At 41.8% G+C, this 21,792-nt stretch overlaps 1 protein-coding gene across 1 annotated transcript in view; it reads left to right on the top strand.

Annotated features, from left to right (window-relative positions):
* The window catches only part of LOC310857202 (uncharacterized protein), a 31,841-nt gene extending 11,108 nt beyond the window's left edge, over positions 1 to 20,733 (top strand). Inside the window, exons 8-16 of the mRNA XM_083762811.1 lie at positions 3,932 to 4,874; positions 5,789 to 5,878; positions 9,066 to 9,392; positions 14,374 to 14,436; positions 16,775 to 17,222; positions 18,201 to 18,745; positions 19,209 to 19,298; positions 19,864 to 20,043; positions 20,484 to 20,733. Of these exons, the coding sequence (XP_083618937.1) occupies positions 3,932 to 4,874; positions 5,789 to 5,878; positions 9,066 to 9,392; positions 14,374 to 14,436; positions 16,775 to 17,222; positions 18,201 to 18,745; positions 19,209 to 19,298; positions 19,864 to 20,043; positions 20,484 to 20,729 (2,932 nt within the window). The 3' untranslated portion in view covers positions 20,730 to 20,733. The remainder of the gene's footprint in view (positions 1 to 3,931; positions 4,875 to 5,788; positions 5,879 to 9,065; positions 9,393 to 14,373; positions 14,437 to 16,774; positions 17,223 to 18,200; positions 18,746 to 19,208; positions 19,299 to 19,863; positions 20,044 to 20,483) is intronic.
* Positions 20,734 to 21,792: the final 1,059 nt, after the last annotated feature.

Raw genomic sequence — 21,792 nt, 5'->3', positions numbered from 1 at the left:
CGCTAAAACCGCCTTGACCCGTTGGTGTGGTTTATAGGGCTTCAAGCTAAAATGATAATAAGTCCTGCAGGGGACTTCATTTCATACCCCAAACTGCTAAAAACTGCTTTAAAGGGATAGTTCAGATTTTTTTAACTTAAGCTGTATGAAATATTTGCCATTAATATAGTGGTTGCAACTGTATTAATTGATTGCCAGAGTCCTGTGGTGGGAGTTCTGCTCTGGCTTTGGTGAAATATCAAGTAGTTCCGGTCATTTTGTGGGGGGTACTGGGGGCCACGCAGTAAAAGTAAATTAATCCACAAAACTAACGTAATTTGTATTGTTGACCTATTTCTAAAATAGTAGTGCAACTTTCGTTCTTTTTGTATCCCTCTATCACACAGAACTATGTTTTTTGTGTCCATATCACTACGCCCAAAAAATAGTTCCATGTGATGGAGGGGTCAAAGTTGAACGAAAGTCGCGCTAATATTTTAGAAATAGGTCAACAATACAAATTACGTTCGTTTTGTGGATTAATTTACTTTTACTGCGTGGCCCCAGTGCCCCCCACAAAATGACCGGAACTACTTAATATTCACTAAAACCAGAGCAGAACTCCCACCACGGGTCTCGGGCAATCAATTAATACAGTTGCAACCACTATATTAATGGCAAGTATTTCATACAACTTAAGTTAAAAAATATATATCCCTTTAAAAACTTTATGAATACTACTTCCTTACAGTAGTGCTGTGAAGTAAAGTACTCCATGCCTACTTCAGAGCACAGTGTGCTTCTGGTTGGTTTGTCACTCTGTGCAAAATCATCACAACTTAAGACACTCCCAGACACAGTTATAAACGCGCCGGTCGCTTTGTCTCCATATAAGATAGAATAGACACTGACAGCACACGCACACACGCACACGCACGCACACACGCACACGCACACGCACACACACACACGTATCACTGTCTGAATAATTGTTGACTGTAGGAGTCATGAAAGAGGAAGAGGTCTGGACAGAGATTATCTTTCTTCTGTCTCACAAGATGACACATCTGTTGAAACTGGGTGTGGAGGGCGATACTGAGGAGTAGAACAGAGGCACTACCTATGCACTCCAGGTGGAGGCAATACATACACTGTACTGTACAGCATATGCATGTCTGGGGAGTGATCATTTGGGAGGAAATGGGGCTCAAACACACACACTTGAACACATGACCTTGAATAATGAATAACTGTTGTCTACCAGTGGCTTTTAGGCATAAACTCCCTACAGTACAGGTCTCCCCCTTATTGTCACGTGTCACAGGAGAGGGACTAGTACAGAGCCCTAGGCGACTCCGGTCAACTAAGTATAGGGCTTAAGTGGTCAAACCAAATGACAAGAGCTCATATGAGGGTTATATTATGGCAGACAAGGGTAATACAAATGTAGACAAACACGAGACACTAAGATTCAAAAGGGCAAACAACTCAACCCAAGGTTGGAACTGACCCAGAACTGAGGGAGAGAACTGCTTTAAATACACAAAGGACGTAAAGCTGCACTATGTAACCATCATCTTCTACCCCGGATTTGAACTCTCATTCCCAGCCGGGTGGTCAGCTGCAAACTTAGCATGCTTTCCCTGGAAATGTCTTTCAACGTAACTTTTTTATTGTTTGATAGTTTATCACTGCAGACTAAGCATACAGGTAAATGGACCAAGATTGTAAACCTCCAAAAACACGACACACTTGTGTGGAAAACATGGAATGCTCTTCCAGACAATTATGTGAACATGAAGAAACTCGCATTTGGAGTATTATCCATCTTTGGATCAACGTACTTTTGTGAGCAGATATTCTCAAACATGAACTACATTAAATCCAAATACCGCACACGACTCACCGATGAGAGCCTGCAGTCGTGTGTGAAGATTAAAGTGACATCTTACGTGCCCAATATTGAGAAGCTCTCCAGCGATGTCCACACACAGAAATCACATTAAACGGGTAAGAACACAGTCCTTTCATAGGCGCTTAATTTAGTAACGTAGTAGCCCTGAAACATGACTGTCATGATTATCATGACAGTCATGGCGCAACTGCAGCCTGTTTTACGCAATCGGTACATTTACAGTCCAAACATGTATATAAACATTCCGATTTCAAATATAAAGTCACGTGCCACGGGTGTTAAAAAGTTGCTGGTACAGCGATTAGCATTGCTGCATCCCGCGTTGTTTAATAAAAACAATGCGGGATGCAGCAATGCTAAAAAACATGGCATAATAATAATAATATTTTGATAGATAGGCTAATATCCACTTGCAGCCCGGTTGTCTTCATTATATAAGAATTTTAAGGCTTACATTTTTTTGTGGCTCCAGATAGATTTTGAATTATTATTTTTTGTCGAAAATGGCTCATTCAATTCAAATCAAAGGGCTTTATTGGCATGAGAAAACATACGTTTACATTGCCAAAGCAGAAAGAACAATACAACAATACAGCAATACAATCAAAACAAAGATTATGTACTTTGAAGGTCAGAATCTTCAATAGATCAACTTCTATGTACCAAGATCACTCGATGCAGGTATAGTGCAGGAATATACACAATGATTAGTCTTTAGGGTGGTTGTGTTCCATTTGATATCCTTCTCCTATCACAGCAACTCACAAATCTTGCACATTGTTGTACTTCGCCCAGCAGATATGGGAGTTTTTTGTCATTGGTCAACATCTTGGGTTGCCGACCCCTGGCCTTCTGAGTGTGTGAGATTGTACTGGAGATGTTAGAGACCATTTTTGAATTGATTTGGTTGTCACAAAGCCAATGTGTACATCTCTCTTGAGTCCTAAGAGAAAGACGCCTGTAAGTGTGTCTCAGAGAGACACAAATATACTGTATGAGTGGCAAATGCTCAATGTTCATTAAACTGTACAATATTATACTTTAGAGTATAGAGAGTAGAGTAGAGAGAGACCTTGACAGTGAACCAACATTTCTAAAAATGTATTCACCAAAACAATAGAGTAAAACTTGAATGGTTGAGACATAAGAAAAACAGATTAGATAATGCACCAGAAACTGGTTTCCTTTCAGGCATGATGAAGCAAAAGAAAACAAGCAGAAGAAAGCGGAAGCGGGGGTACTATCATCGATTCTCAGTTGGTCGTGTGAAGATCATTATACCAGGACACACATTTGGGTACGGAACAAAAATACAGAGATGCAAAAATTTGCAGCGATTACATGCAGTATATTATACTCTCCTCCTCAGTCCTCATACATGTGCATGCAGATAAAAGTACGAATCTTTGAGGATATCTGTAGCTTTGGAGGCCGTCAGTCATCAGCTGTCATTCTATCATCATTCTTGTGATTACGGTAAATATGACATATTTTTCCATCTACTTTAACTCGTGAGACTTTTATTACTTTTTATAAAATACATTTTAAAATAATGTACATATTTAATTTCGATTGGAAACTTTTTGTATATATTTATAATTATATTTATTATCTTTGGCTAATGGTTTTTTTTTTTTTTATCAGACACATATAAAACCCAACATAGATTATACAAATAGTTATAGCACACCCAAAACGGAGGTCAGTCACTCCATTTGCACCCTGAAGAAAACGTCTTCAAACTACATAACTGATTTAGATGCAATACAAATGTGAAAAGATGCATTGTGGAGCACTTAGAATGCTTTTGATATCATTGTAATATTGTGGAAGAAAATGTGTTGTGTTACTGTATACTTCTGCAACAAAGATATTAGACTTCTACAGTCAGTTAATCTAAGACCAAATTAGTTTAAACATAATTATACAGACTATATAGGACCCGTCTATGACAAGCGATCAAACTCTATCAAGAATAGGTTCATCAAATAAATTCTCAACAGCATTATTCATGCTTTGCATGTCTCATTTCCTCAGAGCAGTCGTCGCAATGAACTATCACCTCCACGTGAGCAAGTGTGCTCTAGCACTCCTGCTGCTCGCGCTCTACATCCTAGGCTGCTTCTCCTCCCTCCCGCCAACGGAGGCGCCGCTGATTGACGGCCATCCTTTCATAGTCGTCTGGAACGCCCCCACCGAGAGATGCAGAGACCTACGAGTCTCGCTGGACATGTCGGCCTTCCAGGCCGTTAGCACGCCGAAAGCCGTTCCCGGTCAGTTCCTCACCCTCTTCTACGAGGAACGCCTCGGCCTCTATCCGAAAGTCAGCGGCGCGCCGGCACAGAGGCAGTTCAATGGCGGAATCCCACAAAGGGGCAACTTAACGCAGCACCTGGACACAGCCCTGAGGGACATTGCTCGTTATATCAATTCATTTCCTGGCCTGGCCGTCATTGATTGGGAAGCTTGGCGCCCCATATGGGACCAAAACTGGGGATCAAAACACATCTATCAAAAGCTGTCCATCGCCTATGCCCAGACGAAGCAGGCTTATTCTCACGCAAACCCAGAGAAATTAACCGCAGTGGCTAAAAGCCAGTTTGAGACCGCCGGTAAGAGCTTCATGGAGAAGACCATCAGTCTAGGAGTCGAACTGAAGCCCAAGAAACGCTGGGGTTTCTATCTGTTCCCCGACTGCTACAACCACGGCTGGAGGGAGGCCGGTTACACCGGAAGGTGCTCGGAGACGACCCAACGGAACAACGATGACATGCGGTGGCTGTGGGAGGCCAGCACGGCCCTCTACCCCTCCGTCTACCTGCACTCGTCGCTCAGGAACAGCCCCAGAGCGACGCTCTACGTCCAGAACCGCGTCGAGGAGGCGCTGAGGGTGGCCAGGCTGCCCAAGCGGCCGTACACGGTGCCCGTCTACGTCTACGCACGGCCACTGTACCGTGATCAGAACAAGTATCTAAGCATGGTGAGGATTGTTCATATAGTATAAATAATGATGGACATTAACCCATTTAGGACTGACCAGATTCTACAAAATGTCTTCTAAAGGGTTTTCTGAAAAACCCTATGTGGTTCACAAACATTTATGTCAAGGACCCCCAAAAATAATAATAATTGGCCGCCGACCCCCATCTGAAAATATGTTTTTCCAGGGACCCCCCCCCCAGAAGCAAAGATATGAGTTAAAAACGTTCACTGTGAAAGAATATATTCAAAGATTTGCACAACATTTTCACGATTTTTCAAAAATAGCAGACCTAATAGCTAAAGTATAACATAATGCGTAAAACACCAAGAGGGATTCACTTCCCGCCCCAAAATGGGCTAAGACAATGAAAAGAAAAACATATATATTCTTATTTTAACACTAGAATAAACAGAAAAGGCCTGCCCTGCACACTGACCCAAACAAATGGAGGCCTTTCTACTGAGAGCTGATGCACAATTTTGTAAGATTCTTCAAAATATATAAGCTATAAACAAATGTGAGTATCGGCTATTTGAACAAACACAATAGCAATGATTAATATCAGAACACAGAGCTTCAACATATTTTTTATTTAATTTCTTCCTCGATTTATTTTCTCTTCATCGTAAAATGACATTTTACACTAGCCTTAACCCATTTTGGGCGGGAACCCATTTAGGTGTTAGCATCATGTCGTGCTTTAGCTATTGAAAAATAGCAGATCTACAAGCTCATAGCGCGCTACGAGCTTGTAGGTCTGTTATTTTTGAAAAATCGAAGAGCGACTGACATAGAAGACATTTTTAGAATCTGATCTCAGGTCAGAATGAAAACTGTCAGGATGTAGAAGACATTTTTAGAATCTGATCTCAGGTCAGAATGGTTAATGTCTCTCCTTGTACATCATGCAGGAGGACCTGGTCCACACCATTGGGGAGAGTGCAGCGCTGGGAGCTTCAGGGACAGTCTTGTGGGGGGCCAGTGCTGACTTCAATGACACGGTACTTTCCTCACTTCCTTTGACGTTAAAAGAGATAACAGCTCCTCAGCTTCCTGCAGCATCATTGTGTGATTACACATACATGTAGACGCATCAGCAGCCCAGTGCTGTTGTTCCTTTTTTTTCTACATTGCAACACTGGAGCTGCTCAGAGGCCAATAATAGAACAATGTGATCTTACTGTACTGACAAAAGATATTATAGAGTAGGCATGTCCAGCAGGCCGATGATTAATTCACCACATGAACCCATTATAGTGCAGTGGTTCTCAAACCTTTTCACGTCAATGACCCGTATTGACATGAAACACACATTTAAACATTTAATCTGTATCTGGCCATGGACCCAAACCTGACATTCTGACAAATGTGATTGTCTCTTCCATCTAGCGGAGTCAGGTTACACGGACGACCAATCTAAAAAATATTTTGTGCCAGGGTCAGGGACACCTAATACAAGAGTATGTTGTTGAATATGTCAAAAATATGAAAACATGTTCAAAGAATGTCAAGATGTGTTTTTTTGATAGCCGATAGGGCCATGGGGGTCCCCGGAACCCACTTTGAGAACCCCTGCATTAGACCACGGACGACAATGATGCTGCGTTCACACACAAAGGCAGATGCAAATTATACTAATGAATGCAAAGCTACACAAGGTATTTGTAGCTGTTGTAGCTTTTGCAGCAGCTACAAACGTCGGATGCATCTTTGCATTTCTGGCGTCCATTGACAATGAATGGTAGTGGCTTTGCATCTGCCCGTGGGAACGAAGCATAAAGCCCAAACCACACCAAAGCAGTGTTGATTTTGTCGACTAAAACTAAGACGAAAAATCTTCGTCGACTACTTTTTTCCACTGACGAAAACTAAATGGAAAAAAAACAACTGACAGATTACAACTTGTCCAAAATGCAGCAGCCAGAGTTTTAACTAGAACTAAGATGAGAGAACATATTACTCCAGTTTTGGCTTCACTGCACTGGCTTCCGGTTGTTTTTAGGATTGATTTTAAAATTATTTGACTTGTGTATAAAGCTCTCAATGGTCTCGCACCTTCCTACCTACATGACAGCCTGTCTAAATATGTCCCAAACCGCCCCCCTAAGGTCTTCACTGCTGGCCTGCTCGCTTTGCCTAAAAAAATGGCAACTAAAAAATACGGGGAAGCAGCTTTTTGCTTCTACGGGCTGTCAGCATGGAACAAGCTCCCACCGTACCTTCGTCAGGCAGCCTCTGTAGACATTTTTAAAGCACAGCTCAAGACCCACTTCTACAACATTGCTTTTAATTGATCTTTTATTTTTTGTTATTCATGTCCTCACTGTATTGCATTACCGCTTGTTTTTTAATGTCGTTGCCTTGCTTTTCTTTTTTATTCTCCATTGTTCTGTAAAGCACTTTGAGCTGCATTTCATGTCATGAAAGGTGCTATACAAATAAAGTTGTATTATTATTATTAAATAAAAACTAAGCTATTGTATGATGACTAAAACCAAGACTAAATATAGGCTACTGACAATTTCATCAAGAAATAAAAACTAGACTAAAATGTTAGGAAGGGACTAGTGGACAAGAAATCCACTATAAGTCTAGTTGCATGCTGAAAATAGCCGATCTACAAGCCCGCAACATGTCACAGCGCGACGCATTGTGGGCTTGTAGATCGGCAATTTTCATCCAGTGAAAAAAACAGTCATTATGACTGCATCAATGTCCGCCAAAATGCATTTTAGTCAACTAAATCAACTTTAGATTTAGTCGACTAAAATCGTATGATATTTAGTCGACTAAAACTAGACTAACACTAAAACATTCCAGGTGACTAAAATGTGACTAAAAACGAAATGAAAAATATTCAAGAGACTATGACTAAAACTAAAATCAAAATGTGCTGCCAAAAACAACACTGTACCAACGGGTCGGGTCGGGACAAAACTGTCTGTCTACCACAACAATGGAACTCCTTGCAACTCAATGAGTTGCATTGGTGTGGTTTACCTTGAAAGACGTCTTGTCGCAACCCGACCCTTTGGTGTGGTTCGTGCTTAAACAAAAATGTTACCAGGCTTGTTATGCAGGTGTCAAATGTTAAAGGTATTAATAAAGGTTGTATAGATGCAACTATGCCTTTGCACACAGGCTGTACACACCACCACTCAGATGCATGAGAGTACTGTGTCACATAAAAACTATTTTTGAACTTATGACAGGCTACAGCTACCAAAAAGGTTGAGCTGATACAGTACATTCAGTGCTTTTGGTTCCAATCAATATCCATTACAAGTTCTCCATGACACATTCTGCCAGCCATTTCATGGAGGCCTTTACAATCTTTGCTGGGCATTTGCACCTGTCGTGCGATTAAAAAGGCTGAGGGAGATAGTCATGAACATTATAAATATGATGTGGCAGTTGTACGGCGGAAGAAACACGACACATACCGCACAGGGTATGCCGATATCCTCATTGTCCATAGGCCTCTCTCTCCATGTCTGAATCGTAAACATGCAAAACTGGTCCTGCTAACGGACAGAAGAAGCCTGATGTACAGTATATGCTCTGCAACGTGTCGTGAGCATGATAGATGGGCTATTTGTGTGTGAGACCGAAGACAAATTTCCACATTATAGACAATAAATCTAACTAACTAACTAACTAACTAACACGCGCATAAGTCAGTATACCTCGGGCATAACTGACATGACATTCTTTTGTGTGCTTCTCAAATAATCCATCAGCCTTGTGGCACATTCTCACACACACAAAAACAGGGGAGGAGTAAAGTGTGTCCTCACTGCCCCTTGTGTGACACTGACCTCGCTGGCTCGCTCTACTCCAAACCTTAAAGGGCCACAGGCAAAACAGACAAAAACAAAATGACTGCAAGAATTATCAGTCCCCCCAGACGCACTTTCAACATTTCAAGCTTAACATTGCAAGCATCGATAATCCTTATATTTAATTTCCTATCCTGGATTCAAAGTCAGGTCTCCTGTGTTGGAGAGCAGTACCACTCTTATAAGAGAGTAACTGCTTGGTGGGAACTCTTGCTTGGAGTTATTGCTATTGAGTTATTGGCTCCAGCCTGTCAAATATGGAGACAAGAGGTTTCTGCCCGACAGCAACGATATGATGAATGAATCTAACATGAGAATCCAACCTATACATGTCTCCATCCTATTATAGGCTACATGCGAGGCTCTGTCGGGATACCTGATGGCCAATCTCAACCGCTACGTGGCCAACGTGACGGTGGCCGCCAGACTATGCAGCCACGTCCTGTGCCAGTCCAACGGCCGCTGCGTGCGGAAGGACTACGAGTCCAGGGACTACCTCCACCTCAACCACGACCACTTTGACATCATGAAGATGGAGGGCACGTACCTGGCCGTGGGCACGCCGTCCTCCGCTGACCGCCGCGCGCTGGAGCAGAGGTTCACGTGTCAGTGCTACGCGGGCCGGAGATGCTCGGCCAAGCTGTCCCCTGCGACGGACCGTGTCATGTTCATTCACGTTTAGTCTGTTAGGAGAAAAAAAGAAGAAAAAATTGTTTAGTTTGTTTGTTACATTCAGTGGTTACATGTGAGCAACAGTGTTTTTTTGCGTGAATTTTCCGAGCAATCAGGTCTGTGAAAACAAGCCCAAAAAGAAGGCCAAAAGGCCAAACAACTACGGGCCATATGAGTACACGCACGCACGCACGCACGCACACACAGTTCAACTATTTGTATTTTTGTAAATAGCCAATCTACAGGCTCACAAGGACATGTTGTCAACTTGTAGATCTGCTATTTTGAAATAAATATATATAAAAAAAAAAAAAATTACATATCTGCAATACATGGGTTGCCTGGAACAAACTGGGTCAGTGGACAAATAATACATTTTAAATGTGTGGGTCCTTGACATAAAATGCACAAATAAACACTTGAGAAATAAGTTACCTGCAACTATCAATATAAGCGACTTTACAGAAAAACAATTAGCTTTTAAGTGAATATGGCAATACTGATCAGATTGATATAGTCATGGCACCCTTTTGAAAGATTGTGTGCCAGGAACCCTTAAGCTACAATAGCCTGTGCTAACGGCCTGTGTGTCACATGTGTACCTGTGAGCTTTGTAGATCAATCATCTATTTTGAAAGCGTTTAAACTGTTTCCTCATTTTCCTGGAATCACCGGAACACCCTCAAGGACTCCTGGGGGTCCCTGGACCCCACTTTGAGAAGTGTTGTAGTGTAGGGGTTCTTAACCCGGGGGTCGCCAAATTATTTTGGGGGGTCCCCAAATTATTTATTTTATTATTATTTTTGCAACTGAATGGCTGGAAAATGGAAATTAAGAGTTTACATAGTACGTGGTGCATGCATAAACTTTCCTTAATGATTATATCTGGTTTCAGTATGCCTTTGTTTTTTACAGTCAGTTTGTATTGGTGGTGGGGAGGGGGTCACGAGACATGGCCAAAGCATTTCCGGGGGTCCCCAGCCAAAAACGTTGAGAACCCCTGTTGTACAGTAGTCAATAAAACTAATTATTGTTTGTTTTGGAGGCTTAAATGCGTGCCAACCGTGTCTGTTAGCTGTGCTGCCTGCACAAGTTTGGTTTTGTAGCCTATTTAAACTTTTGTGCAAATAAAGTAAGCAAGTTAAGACAACTCACCCTCTTTATTTTACACCCTCCTCGGCATGGGGTTTGGCGGCCGAAGGACCAAGGTCACCTGGGTATTTAGCTGGGTAATGATGATAATTTCAATTGTTATTTTCTCATCGTCTTTGTGGACTTCATAAGCAAACCTCAGGCAAAATAACCAACCTCAGGCAATGGTGGATGCCTCTGTGAAATCTTTACACCGCATAGTGCATACAGAGCATTTATCCCATTAAATCCTGATTATACTAATGTCTTCTAAATCCAATTACGTTTTCTGGAGACTTTTTTTATACAGAATATGATGTGGCCTATGTATTTGGCCAGAATGGCCATAGACCCCCATCTCAAAATATTTTTGTTCCAGGCAGGGACCCCTGCAGAAGCAAATAATATATATATATATATATATATATATATATATATGCTACACACACACACAACACGCACACACACACACACACACACATATATATATATATATATTTTAATTTTGCTCACGTTTTCACTATTTTTCCAAGATGGCAGATCTGCATCTTCTATTTTTGAGGGGTGCTACTGCTAGCCCCTGGCACAAACTTTGTCCTACACAAACATTACAGAAAATTCCCATTGAGAATGAATGGACAAATACAGTAGTGCCTATCTACGTCTGGAAATATTTACCTTTAATACCTCCCCTTTTGGTCTCCTGAAAGCTGGCAGTGGAGTAGAAAGAATTTTCCCATGTTTGTTGAACTATATTGACTTGAGGCATCTACCTAATCGTTTTTGTTGCTAACTGCATGCTATTGCATCACCAATATAATATACACATCTGCTTCCACTTATACACATTGTACAATCATTCTATTAGACTGCAAGTGTCACCATTTTCTCACAAAAACAATTCCACTCGTGTTTTTCCACTCGTGTTTTTGGCTGGTGAAATAAGTTAACAATTACTATTATTGTGCAAGTTGTGTGTGTGTGTGTGTGTGTGTGTGTGTGTGTGTGTGTGTGAGGCGCCAGAGCACATAGCATACATCTTGCATTGCATACAATGACGGCACAAAGCATCAACAGGAAGTTCACGCAGGTGTTTTCACTTACTCTGGATGGCTTCTGGCTCAACCAGCTTGAATGATGACAGCTCGATCCGGAGTCCCCTCACACTCACACTGTAAGTTTTGTTACCTCTTGGACAATTTGCAGTTTCTTCAGTCACTCTCTTCTTGCTTGTTCTGCAGTGCTGCTATCATTCAGTGTACATAACTTAATTGTCAATGAACACCGATCGAGTTGGCGTGACTTAATAGGGTCATTCTGTTGTGATTTGGCGCTGCCTATAGGATATAAATAAATTTGCTCTAAGTGTTGGAGTTTGGAAGCACTCGTTTTTATTAACGGGTCGCCATGCTGCCTCTTTTCCTTATGTGCAAATTCGAAACAGAAAAACAGTTCAGTGACTTCGACGAGTGCTTCTATAGATTCATCCCATTATAACAGAAATCTAGAGTTGCAATCTACATTTCAGTGTATGATGAATATTTCTGTTTTATAAACGGAGACTTCCTCATTCCTCATTCATCGTTTTGCCATGTAGGCTAGCATTTACCTATCCATTAACCAATATTGTTAACCGGTTAATACTAATAGGTAGGCAAGGTTAATAGTTTAATAACAGTAAAATATATATTAAAAAATATATATTTTTTATTTCTGGTGCTACAGTTTTTTGGTTTTTATACAAGGTTTTAAGTGTTTAACAATAGTATAGTATGGTAGCTAATGTCATAAGGAGAGGGTGTCTCAGACTTGGAACAACCATCAAATGTGACTGACTTTCCAGTCATAAATTAAGGACCATACGGTCTGCTATACTGTCATAGTGATTAAAATCAAGTGTCTGACTGGTGGTGGTGGAAACCTAAAACCGGGCAATGAAGCTTTTATACTCTTTGTAGTTTTATATTTGCTCAACAAAATAAATTACATTGCTGTGATAGGCCTATACACATTGACCCACAATCCAGTATGTGTACATACGTATTATAAAAGCGATGTAAGCATGTGTTTATGTCCCCACGTACGTGCTCTTCTAAAGTTATGACCACACTGCAGGCCCAAGGATACAGGATGTCACTATGCTGAAACACAACTCCTAGAACATCATGTTTTCTATCTATTCTTATTCATATCCTGTCGGCCCTATCAATCATGACTCACATATCCAATCACATAATGTAGCCTATGTGGCATTCTCTCTGTGTGTTTTAATCGACACTGAGGACATGTTGTGTGCCAGGATGAATGGCTAACAGGTGGAACCCATGGCTTAACAGGTGGAACATGACATTATTGCTGTTCCTTCCAGAGCATATTGCTACGACTTAATGTAAGTGCACGTTAACCACTTTGCTATCAACATAACTATTTGTTTTAGTTTGACCAAAGACCTTGGCAGTGGAATTGCGTTGCTTGGTAACGGCTTGGGGCCGAGTTCATTTCAAACACTGCAAGAGGAAAACCCATTTAGAATGTTGTCAAAGTGTGAAACGGTCTATAAGCTAAATTGTTTTTTTGTTTTATTTTGTGAAAACTGAGCCTGATGAATCCATCATAAATTGTTGCAAGTCTAAATGAAAAATGAAGGGAAAAAAAACAACACTTATAAGCACAGGTAAGAGAGGCAGACAGTCTGGGACTAGACCAGATCATAGTCACTTATTCATCAGAAAAATGCTGCCCGTCAACTAAAAACCTTAAATCATGCTTCTCCTGTTCTTTAAAGTTACCGTTTGATTGGCTTACCTCACGGCTTTCATGTGCAACAGGGGTCATCATGTCTAAAAACGAATTCTTCAATAATTAGCTTCATCATTCAGTCAAGTCAAGGTGGGGCATGCCCTTTGACATGATCTAAATGTCTCAAGAGCAGGGAGACTAAATACAACCATCCCAATTGTAAAGTTATATTGTATTAACATACATTTTATCCATTAAAAACGTTTTACATAGTGCCGCTAAGAAATGCATAGTGCCGTTACAGCTGTTACTTAAAATGCGAGGGTGCATTGGATGAACACAACGGTCATTCGTAAAATACATTTAAGTGGAATGCAATCAGGAGAGACAACCCATTTATCAACTTCAATTTTATAGTAAATTTGTCTGAAATTGGTATCCCAACTTGAAATGAGAGATGCACCGAATGAATGAATGCATTTTATTCCAAACATAAAGTTACAAAGTGCTTTACAGACAGGTTAGTGCGTGTGCGTACACATGTGTGAGAATGTGCTTGAGAATGTGCTTGCTACCCGGAATGTGAATCAGATAAGCATGTCAGAGAGAGGGAATAAAACAGTTAACCCCTCTATAACCAAGATAATCCTCAGATTGATCAATATTCCTGTTGGTCATGGCTCATGATGCAAACCACACCAAAAGGTTTGTCATGAAGCTCAGTAAACCGATCTGCTGTAGTTTTACAACTGGAGCTAAGCGAGCAGAAAAAGGATATAACACATTCCTTGCGTGCCCCCACACATTCTGAGGATATGAGTAGTAGCTAGTGGGTAACACATTGTCCTGATACAGACTGTTCTACAAATCTTTTCAGCCTGTTAAAATGTCCGTGAAAATCCCAAAAATCAAGCATAAGTATACTGCCTCGGGGCAAGAGGGGACGAATCAGGTTCCTCGCTTCCAAGACAAGTTTCCACAAGTGTCTTCCATCCATGTAACTTAAACTAGCCTCAAAGCATATCTCAGAAGAACTTATTTAAAGACATTCTATTTGAGTTCCTCCTCCACACACGAGGGTGACGTTTATGGCGACAAGTTAATCATCTCGAAAGAAAGAGCGTGCACTGTCAGGTGTATGCTGTACACTGCAGGAATTTTACCAGTCTCTGGAACAGGTTTGTACATTGATATATATTTTATAGTTTTTCTTCTTTCTTTTTACCACTTTTCTAGAATTGTTTTGCCTGATTGGATATGTTAAATGTCTTTGAAGTATTTGTTATGGGGTTCAAAGGTTGACCAGTCTTTCCCTCACCTTTTCCTTCACCATTGGAAAGCTGTTGTAAACCAAAGAGCGTGTTAAGGGGTCAAGGTTGACAGGTTAACTGTAACTGTCGTGATGATTAATTGAGAAGAGTGACTTAATAACCATGTTAACATGTTAAAGATCTTATGATAATAGACCGTTAACGTGTGACTTCCCAGACCCTGCCTCAGGTGTTAACCACATTATCCCCCTGCGTTCCTATTCCCTAATATGAGAACATTTCACAATTTCTTTAATTTGTTTTGCCTTTTTTTATATAGAGCTTGTAGATCAGCTATTTTGGCAATTTGTTGAGTATCAACTACCGGTATAAGTGGTTAATATAATTTCAACATACATTTTGTGATCATAGCAAAACTTGGATTAAATAACTTCTACCACATAGCGGGCTTCGGAATGCCGGTGTGTAAGCGGTATTTTCAGCAAAGAGATGTATTGTAGAGAGAGAAGGGGGGGGGACCAAGATAACCCCTGGGGGACTCTGGCCAATGAAGTATACTATAGGCCGGGTTTAAGTGGTATACGTTTTGCTATGATGCTTACACACCGGCATTCCGAAGCCCGACGCACTGACATTCCGATGCACTCATGCAGCATTACTAACCCTGTCCCTAACCCTATAACCGCACGCTGAAGCCATGTAGTCAGACTGGAATACCACTCTGTTCCCAAAAATACAGACTATTGCCACCCTCATTTCTTTTAAAACACAACTAAAGACCTTTCTGTTTGTCGCTGCTTTGATTTAGTCAACCTTCTTTTTTCCTTCTCTTCTGCACTGTAACTGTATCTGCTAAAGTAGTAAAACTATACTTTATGCACCCTAATGTCATTCATTGTATATTGTGTTTCCTTTGTGTAAAGCACATTGAATTGGCTTGTTGAAATGTGCTATACAAATAAAACTGCCTTGCTTTGCCTTACAAGCATTACGAGCTTGTAGATCTGCTGTTGATGGTGAATGTTTCCCTATTTTTGCAGAGTTATACGACTTTTATTATGCTCAGAATAGGTATGCTAGGGTTCAAATGGTTGCCTTTTACAAGATTGTCAACTCTTTCCTGTGAAAATGGAAGCCCGAAAAGTCAATATTGAATAAAGGTGAATATATTTCACTAATTTCAGTCTGCCTCTCAGTACATAGTATTTCATTTCACGGTTCATATTGTGCAAGCAGCAGATTGCAGCTGAGATTAACCCTATTACGGTCCTTTTCATCACACAGGGAGAAAACAATAGCTTTTGCAGATACCCATCTTCAGGGAAATTAAAAACCACAAATCATCCTTCTATAGTATTGTACCACATGCCAAGCAGATGTCATTTAATAAAATGCAGAATTATGTTGACTTTTAAAATGAAATGTAATGATAAAATCTAGGCCTTTTGCAAAAAATATTGAATTTAAAGTAAAATCTTTATATTCTGATAGTATAGGCCTAATCATTGTTTCTTCAGTAAGATAGTAGTTGGTTAGTTAGTAACTAACTAGTTAGTTCAGTAAGAAGGGTATCCCTGTCTCTCCAACTCTTTAATAAGCAAAATACCTTTCCAGGTTGGTTGCCAAACATCACAAACTAGAAGAAGTGCCCCTTGGACTAATACATTAAGTCAACAAGTGTTGCACACAAATGGGCCTCCTGGTGGCGCTCGAAAAGGCAGAATTGAAAAATAATATTAAGAAAATGTGTTTTACATAATTATGTCGGCCACCGGGTGTCGCTTTGGGGCAGAGGTTCTACTCTGGCATCCAAGGAGTGTGTGTGCAGAGTTTGGCTGCCATTGAGCAAACGGTGCCAGAGATTAGCTGTCCACGGACGGACGGACGGAGTGCAAAACATACTCTCTCCCCATGCCTTCGGCCTGGTGGAGACAATCATTTATCAGTGCTTGTATTCCAGTTCCATATTTGTTTGATCACTTCCAATTGCACTTGTTTATCCTGCATCTACATGACTTCTCTCCTCATCATGGGTCAAATTGGTATCCCAATCTGAAAATTTATTTTCTATAAGGAGCTGGAGAGTCAGTGAGGCCCCTGATTACTATCAGAGCTATTTTACACTACACAGAACTAATCACTTATAGCACTTTTAATTAGTACATTAAGTGCATATGAAGTGCAAGTCCAGTTGTTTTATGTAAAATGTCTTCATAATGTATTTTTCCATCTCGTCTTCCTTCAGAACTATAAACCCGGTTTCAGTATGAAATGGGCCCACCAGCCCTGTGAAGTCCAGCTCCACGTCTTGCTCCATCTCCTCATCTCGGCCGCGTTACTTCACAGCAGCCGGGCTGGCTGCCGGACGGTCCGGACCGACCCGCCCGTGGATCCCGACCACCCCTTCCTCTTCATGTGGAACGCTCCCACGGAGCTGTGCCAGGAGCGCTTCGAGGTCCGCCTGGACCTGTCCAACTTCCACTTCGTCAGCAGCACCCTGAAGACGGCCACCAACCAGACGATCTCCATCTTCTACACCGACCGCTTCGGCATCTTCCCGTACGTGGATGAAGACACCGGGGATACTGTCGAGGAGGGCCTCCCCGCCCTCCCGCAGGAAGTCGATTTGGACGATCACCGCGAGGAGGCCGAGGACGACATCGAGAACTACATCCCGGAATTAGGCCAAGCAGGTAAAGAAAGGCTGTTGGCTGTCGATTTGTTTTTCTTAGCAGTTATTCGATTAACTCTTTCGATTCAGGTCATTTAGTGACTAGTCGGCAGAAAACTCTTATCTCCGTATTTAAACCTTTTATGTTTTTCTGTAAATTAACGCCCTACTTGATCATACAATAGCGTCACGCAAAAGTATCAAGTTTAATTCATCCACGAAATGACTATCCATTTTAAAACCTATTTAAAAAAAGTATTAGGCCCTACATGATCGATTATTTCTTATTTAATCGATCAAATCAATTACCTTCAATTATTACATGGCTTGGTTGAATGCTTGATTCAGATTGGTCAATCGCCAAATTCAGCCGTGTGTTATTTCTTGTTAACAGACGGCTCCGCTCTATAACAGACTAATCAAAGGCTTGGATCACTTGCTGCGCTGTTTGGATGCTGTACTCAACATGACAGCGGGCCATCAGCCATGTAAACACACAATGTCATTTAACTGACAATGTAGTAAATTGATTCCATTTCATCAACACTCACTTTCTTGTTTCCGAGGCGAAAGGGCCCCTCTGTGTGGAGTTTGCATGTTCTCCCGTGTCCCCTAGGGTAGGTACCCTCACCAAAAACATGCAGTAATCCTGGTCTCTAAACTGCCTCCCCCTGGCTGGAATAACGTGTTCCTTCCACGCGCTACGTCCAACCAGCGAAACTCCCCCCTGTCAGGTGTAGGAGCAAGGAACAACTTGGACACTCAGGCATGAAGGAAGCATGAGTTCAAGTCCGTTGCTCTCCCCTTGTCCCCCATATATGGGGACTAGGTTGGCGGAGGGTGTGTAGAGTGAGTCCAGGATCGCATTAGATAATTGACACAGGGGTGAAAAATGGGTTACAAAATCATGGGATAAAATAAATAAAAAAAGGCGAGTATACTCATCCTTGGCACTTGGCAGGGAATGCTTAACTGTGGGTCCCCCTATATATATTCTTAGGCCTGGCCATCCTCGACTTTGAAGATTGGAGGCCACAGTGGGTTAGAAACTGGGGCAGCAAAGACATCTACCGGCAGTTGTCCATCGAGGCGGTCAAGGAGAGAAACGCCAGCCTGTCGGACGACGCAGCGGAGGCCCGGGCCAAGGTGCTGTTTGACCGCGCGGCCCGGCGGTACTTCACCCGCTCCGTCCGCATCGGGAGGAGGCTGAGGCCCGCGAGGCTCTGGGGCTACTACCTGTTCCCCGACTGCTACAACTACGACTACCACCAGGACATGGAGCACTACTCCGGAGAGTGTCCCGAGATCGAGCGGGAGCGCAACGACGAGCTCCGGTGGCTCTGGGACGAGGTAACCGCCCTCTACCCGTCCATCTACCTGGACGAGGTGCTCCGGGACTCCCGGCAGGCCCGTCTGTACGTCCGCCATCGCATGCGCGAGGCCATGAGGGTGTCCACACTCGCCTCCGACGGCAAGTTCTCCACGCCCGTCTACGCTTACATCCGCCCCGTCTACAAAGACAGCGTCGAAGACTACATGTCAGAGGTGCGTTTCATGGTTGTTGTTATGATCCTGTCTATAGGGGAGTACAAGAATCGTGACATGGAAAGTTGGAAAGTAAAATGTTGTTTTTATTTTATTAATGACCTACTTTGTTTGTCTTCTTTTAGATTCAGCAAAACATGATTTTTAAGGACATGATTTTCAACACTTGATTTTAAACTTTAACAGAAAACACATGGGGCAAATCAATAAATAATCAATCAATCAGAGTCACTCTTCCACAGGTGATATTAAACAAGTTTTCATAGTTGCATGCTTAAGTACAGTTTTGAACTAATGTTGTAATGTGGGGGATCAAGCTAAATATTGACCGGAAAAGGATGTGAAAAATAGCAGATCTACAAGCTCACAATATGGACTCTATATGGACCGGTTATGAGTAGCACGATAGCAATGAAAATTGATATTCCACTACAGTATTTTCTGAATAACAGTTGTTTTCTAGTATGACCTGGTGAACACCATTGGAGAAGCTGCAGCACTGGGTGCCTCTGGTGTTGTCTCCTGGGGAGACATGCAAGTCACCGACACAGAGGTAAGATCCGGAATACCTGTTTCTATATCAGTGGTGCTCAAATGTTTTCATTTCAAGGATCCCCCAAATTATATGTATTTGGCCGCTGACCCCCATCTCAAAATATTTTGTTCCAGGGAGCCCCAGAAGCAAAAAGATTGTTTACTTTTAAAATACATTCAAAGATTTGCACACATTTTCACGATTTAAAAAAAATAGCAGATCTACAAGTCACGAAGTGACGCCTCGTAGCACACGCTATGGGCTTGTAGAAAATATTCGGCCTACAGTACAAACTAGCTATTTTCATAGAATTGTTGGGGTAAAAACAAATATTGTTGACCGGAGTCCCTCAGGGACACTCTACTAGTGTCCTTTCCGTTCTCTCGGATAGTGTGGAAAGCTTTCGCTGAAAATAGCTGATCGCTAAGCTCACAACACGTCGCAGCTTTTCCCACCATACGTAGGGGTTTAAGTTAATCAATTAAGTTGTAATAATCAATTAAATCAATTAGTTTGCTAAACTGTTGCACCACCAATAACATACACAACTAAAACGCCCTGATCCCTACTGACTGCACACCAGGACTCGTGCATTGACGCCAAGTTGCACCTGGAGAGGGTGATGAACCGTTACATAGTCAACGTGTCCACAGCCACCCAGATGTGCAGCAGGGCTCTGTGTCAGTCCCAGGGCAGATGTGTGAGGAAGCACTGGGACAGTGACGACTACCTCCACCTAGACTCCAGACGCTTCTACATTGAGGTTAGTGGAGTTGACACTGTAACTGTATGTTCTGATTATTATTATTATGATGATTGTAGTTATTATTTAGCATTAGTTGATAGATTATTGGATTATTTGGGCACCAAAGGCACGCCTCTCTAGGCCAGGGTTTATGGACAGGTGAGGGGGGGGGGGGGGAGGGCATGCACCTGGGTGAACAGACGGTTTGAAGGCCATGAAGAATGGTGAAGCCGTTTGTGTCAATGCACTTTAATGGATCAACTTAAGTAAAATATGCAAACCAAAAAAGAAAAGTGAATCAGTGGATTGTTGTGTGGTACCGACAAAGCAGACTCACAATAATACGCTTTTGTGTGAAACATTGAGGCCTAAAACTAAAAGGACATTTTCTTCACGTTTCCGTTATTTTCTATAGTTTTGTAATTGACCATAACGATGACCACCTGTTCCTCATCAAGAGATACAGGAGCGGCCTCCTGGCAGTGAAGGGCGACCTGACCCAGGAGGACGTGGACTGGTTCGACCGGAGGTTCGACTGTCTGTGCTACGGCGAGACGCCGTGTCGCTCGGCCCTCACTCTGAACCTCATCCCTGAGCAGGACGTCAACTTCGCCTGGAGCCGCTCTGCGGGGGGACAGTTGACCTTCACTCCCCATCAGACACAACTGCTGGTCCTTTTATTGTGGATGTATTTTGTCATCTAAAACCTCTGAGATTACCGCCAAATCTTTGTGTGAAGGGGGTGGGTGGGGTGGGGGGGGGTAGAGACTTACGATCTACAAACGTTGAGCTTGTAGATCAGCTATTATCGGTCAAGAGGTTTGGTGTAGAGACTGACCAAGTACCGAGACAAAGGTCAAGTTTACAAAGTATCAGGGGTGGTCGAGTGGTTAAATGTCTGAAAACATTTAACATGAATCATGTTAAATGTTTTGAAGCAGGGACATCGGGTCCCTGCTTCATCTGCCTGCCTGCCTGGTCCAAATAATATGGATGGAGTATGCTGTATTGACATTAAAGTGGGCATTGTTTTGAGGGCTGTCATGAACGTTACATTTTTACTCTCGTCTTGACAATTAATTGTCATACAAATAATTGCAATTCATGATTTAATTGTGTTTCTTTTTACATTGGACGTACATGTCTGTTTGCTTTGTAAACAAAAAGATTGCACTGGGCAGATATGACAAATATCTGAAGGCTGACATATGGCTGACATTTAATATTATACTTTCGAAATAGTGTAAAAACAGTGAATAAAGCAGATCTACATGCTTACAACACGTCACAATGCATTGCGTTGTGAGCTTGTACATCGGCTATATCCTTTATTTATTGAACTGTTTTTCTTCCCATTTGTTTACATATGTATGATTGATTGGGCCTTTAATGAAAAATGTGGAAAAATGCAATATATTTTAAAAAGTAGCTATTTTAATTTTCTCTTTGTAGTTGCTTTATTTAACCATTCAAGGTTTAAATCAGCCATCCTTCCATTTCAATAAAAGGAGCTCAATTTAGCAATTCTACTGTATATATGGGTCATTGGAGCCAACTTCGAGTTTCAAATCTCTTCAGACATTGACAATCAGCTAAATATGACGAAGCTAGCTTTGAAAGTCAAGTATCATGGAAGGTTTTTTCTCTCTCAGTGAACGGGGCCTTGCCCTGAAAAACGTTTAAAACCCCTGCTCTGTAGCATTTGAAGATTATGGAATATCCTAGTTGTCGTCAGGCTTCAAGGATTTCGCTTTAAGGTAGCTTTTA

The sequence above is a fragment of the Protomyctophum parallelum genome (assembly GCF_964188405.1).
Source record: "Protomyctophum parallelum genome assembly, chromosome: 4".
Lineage (NCBI taxonomy): Eukaryota > Metazoa > Chordata > Actinopteri > Myctophiformes > Myctophidae > Protomyctophum > Protomyctophum parallelum.
The sequence above is the reverse complement of the archived record's forward strand: the minus strand, read 5'-3'. Positions and strand labels throughout refer to the sequence as shown.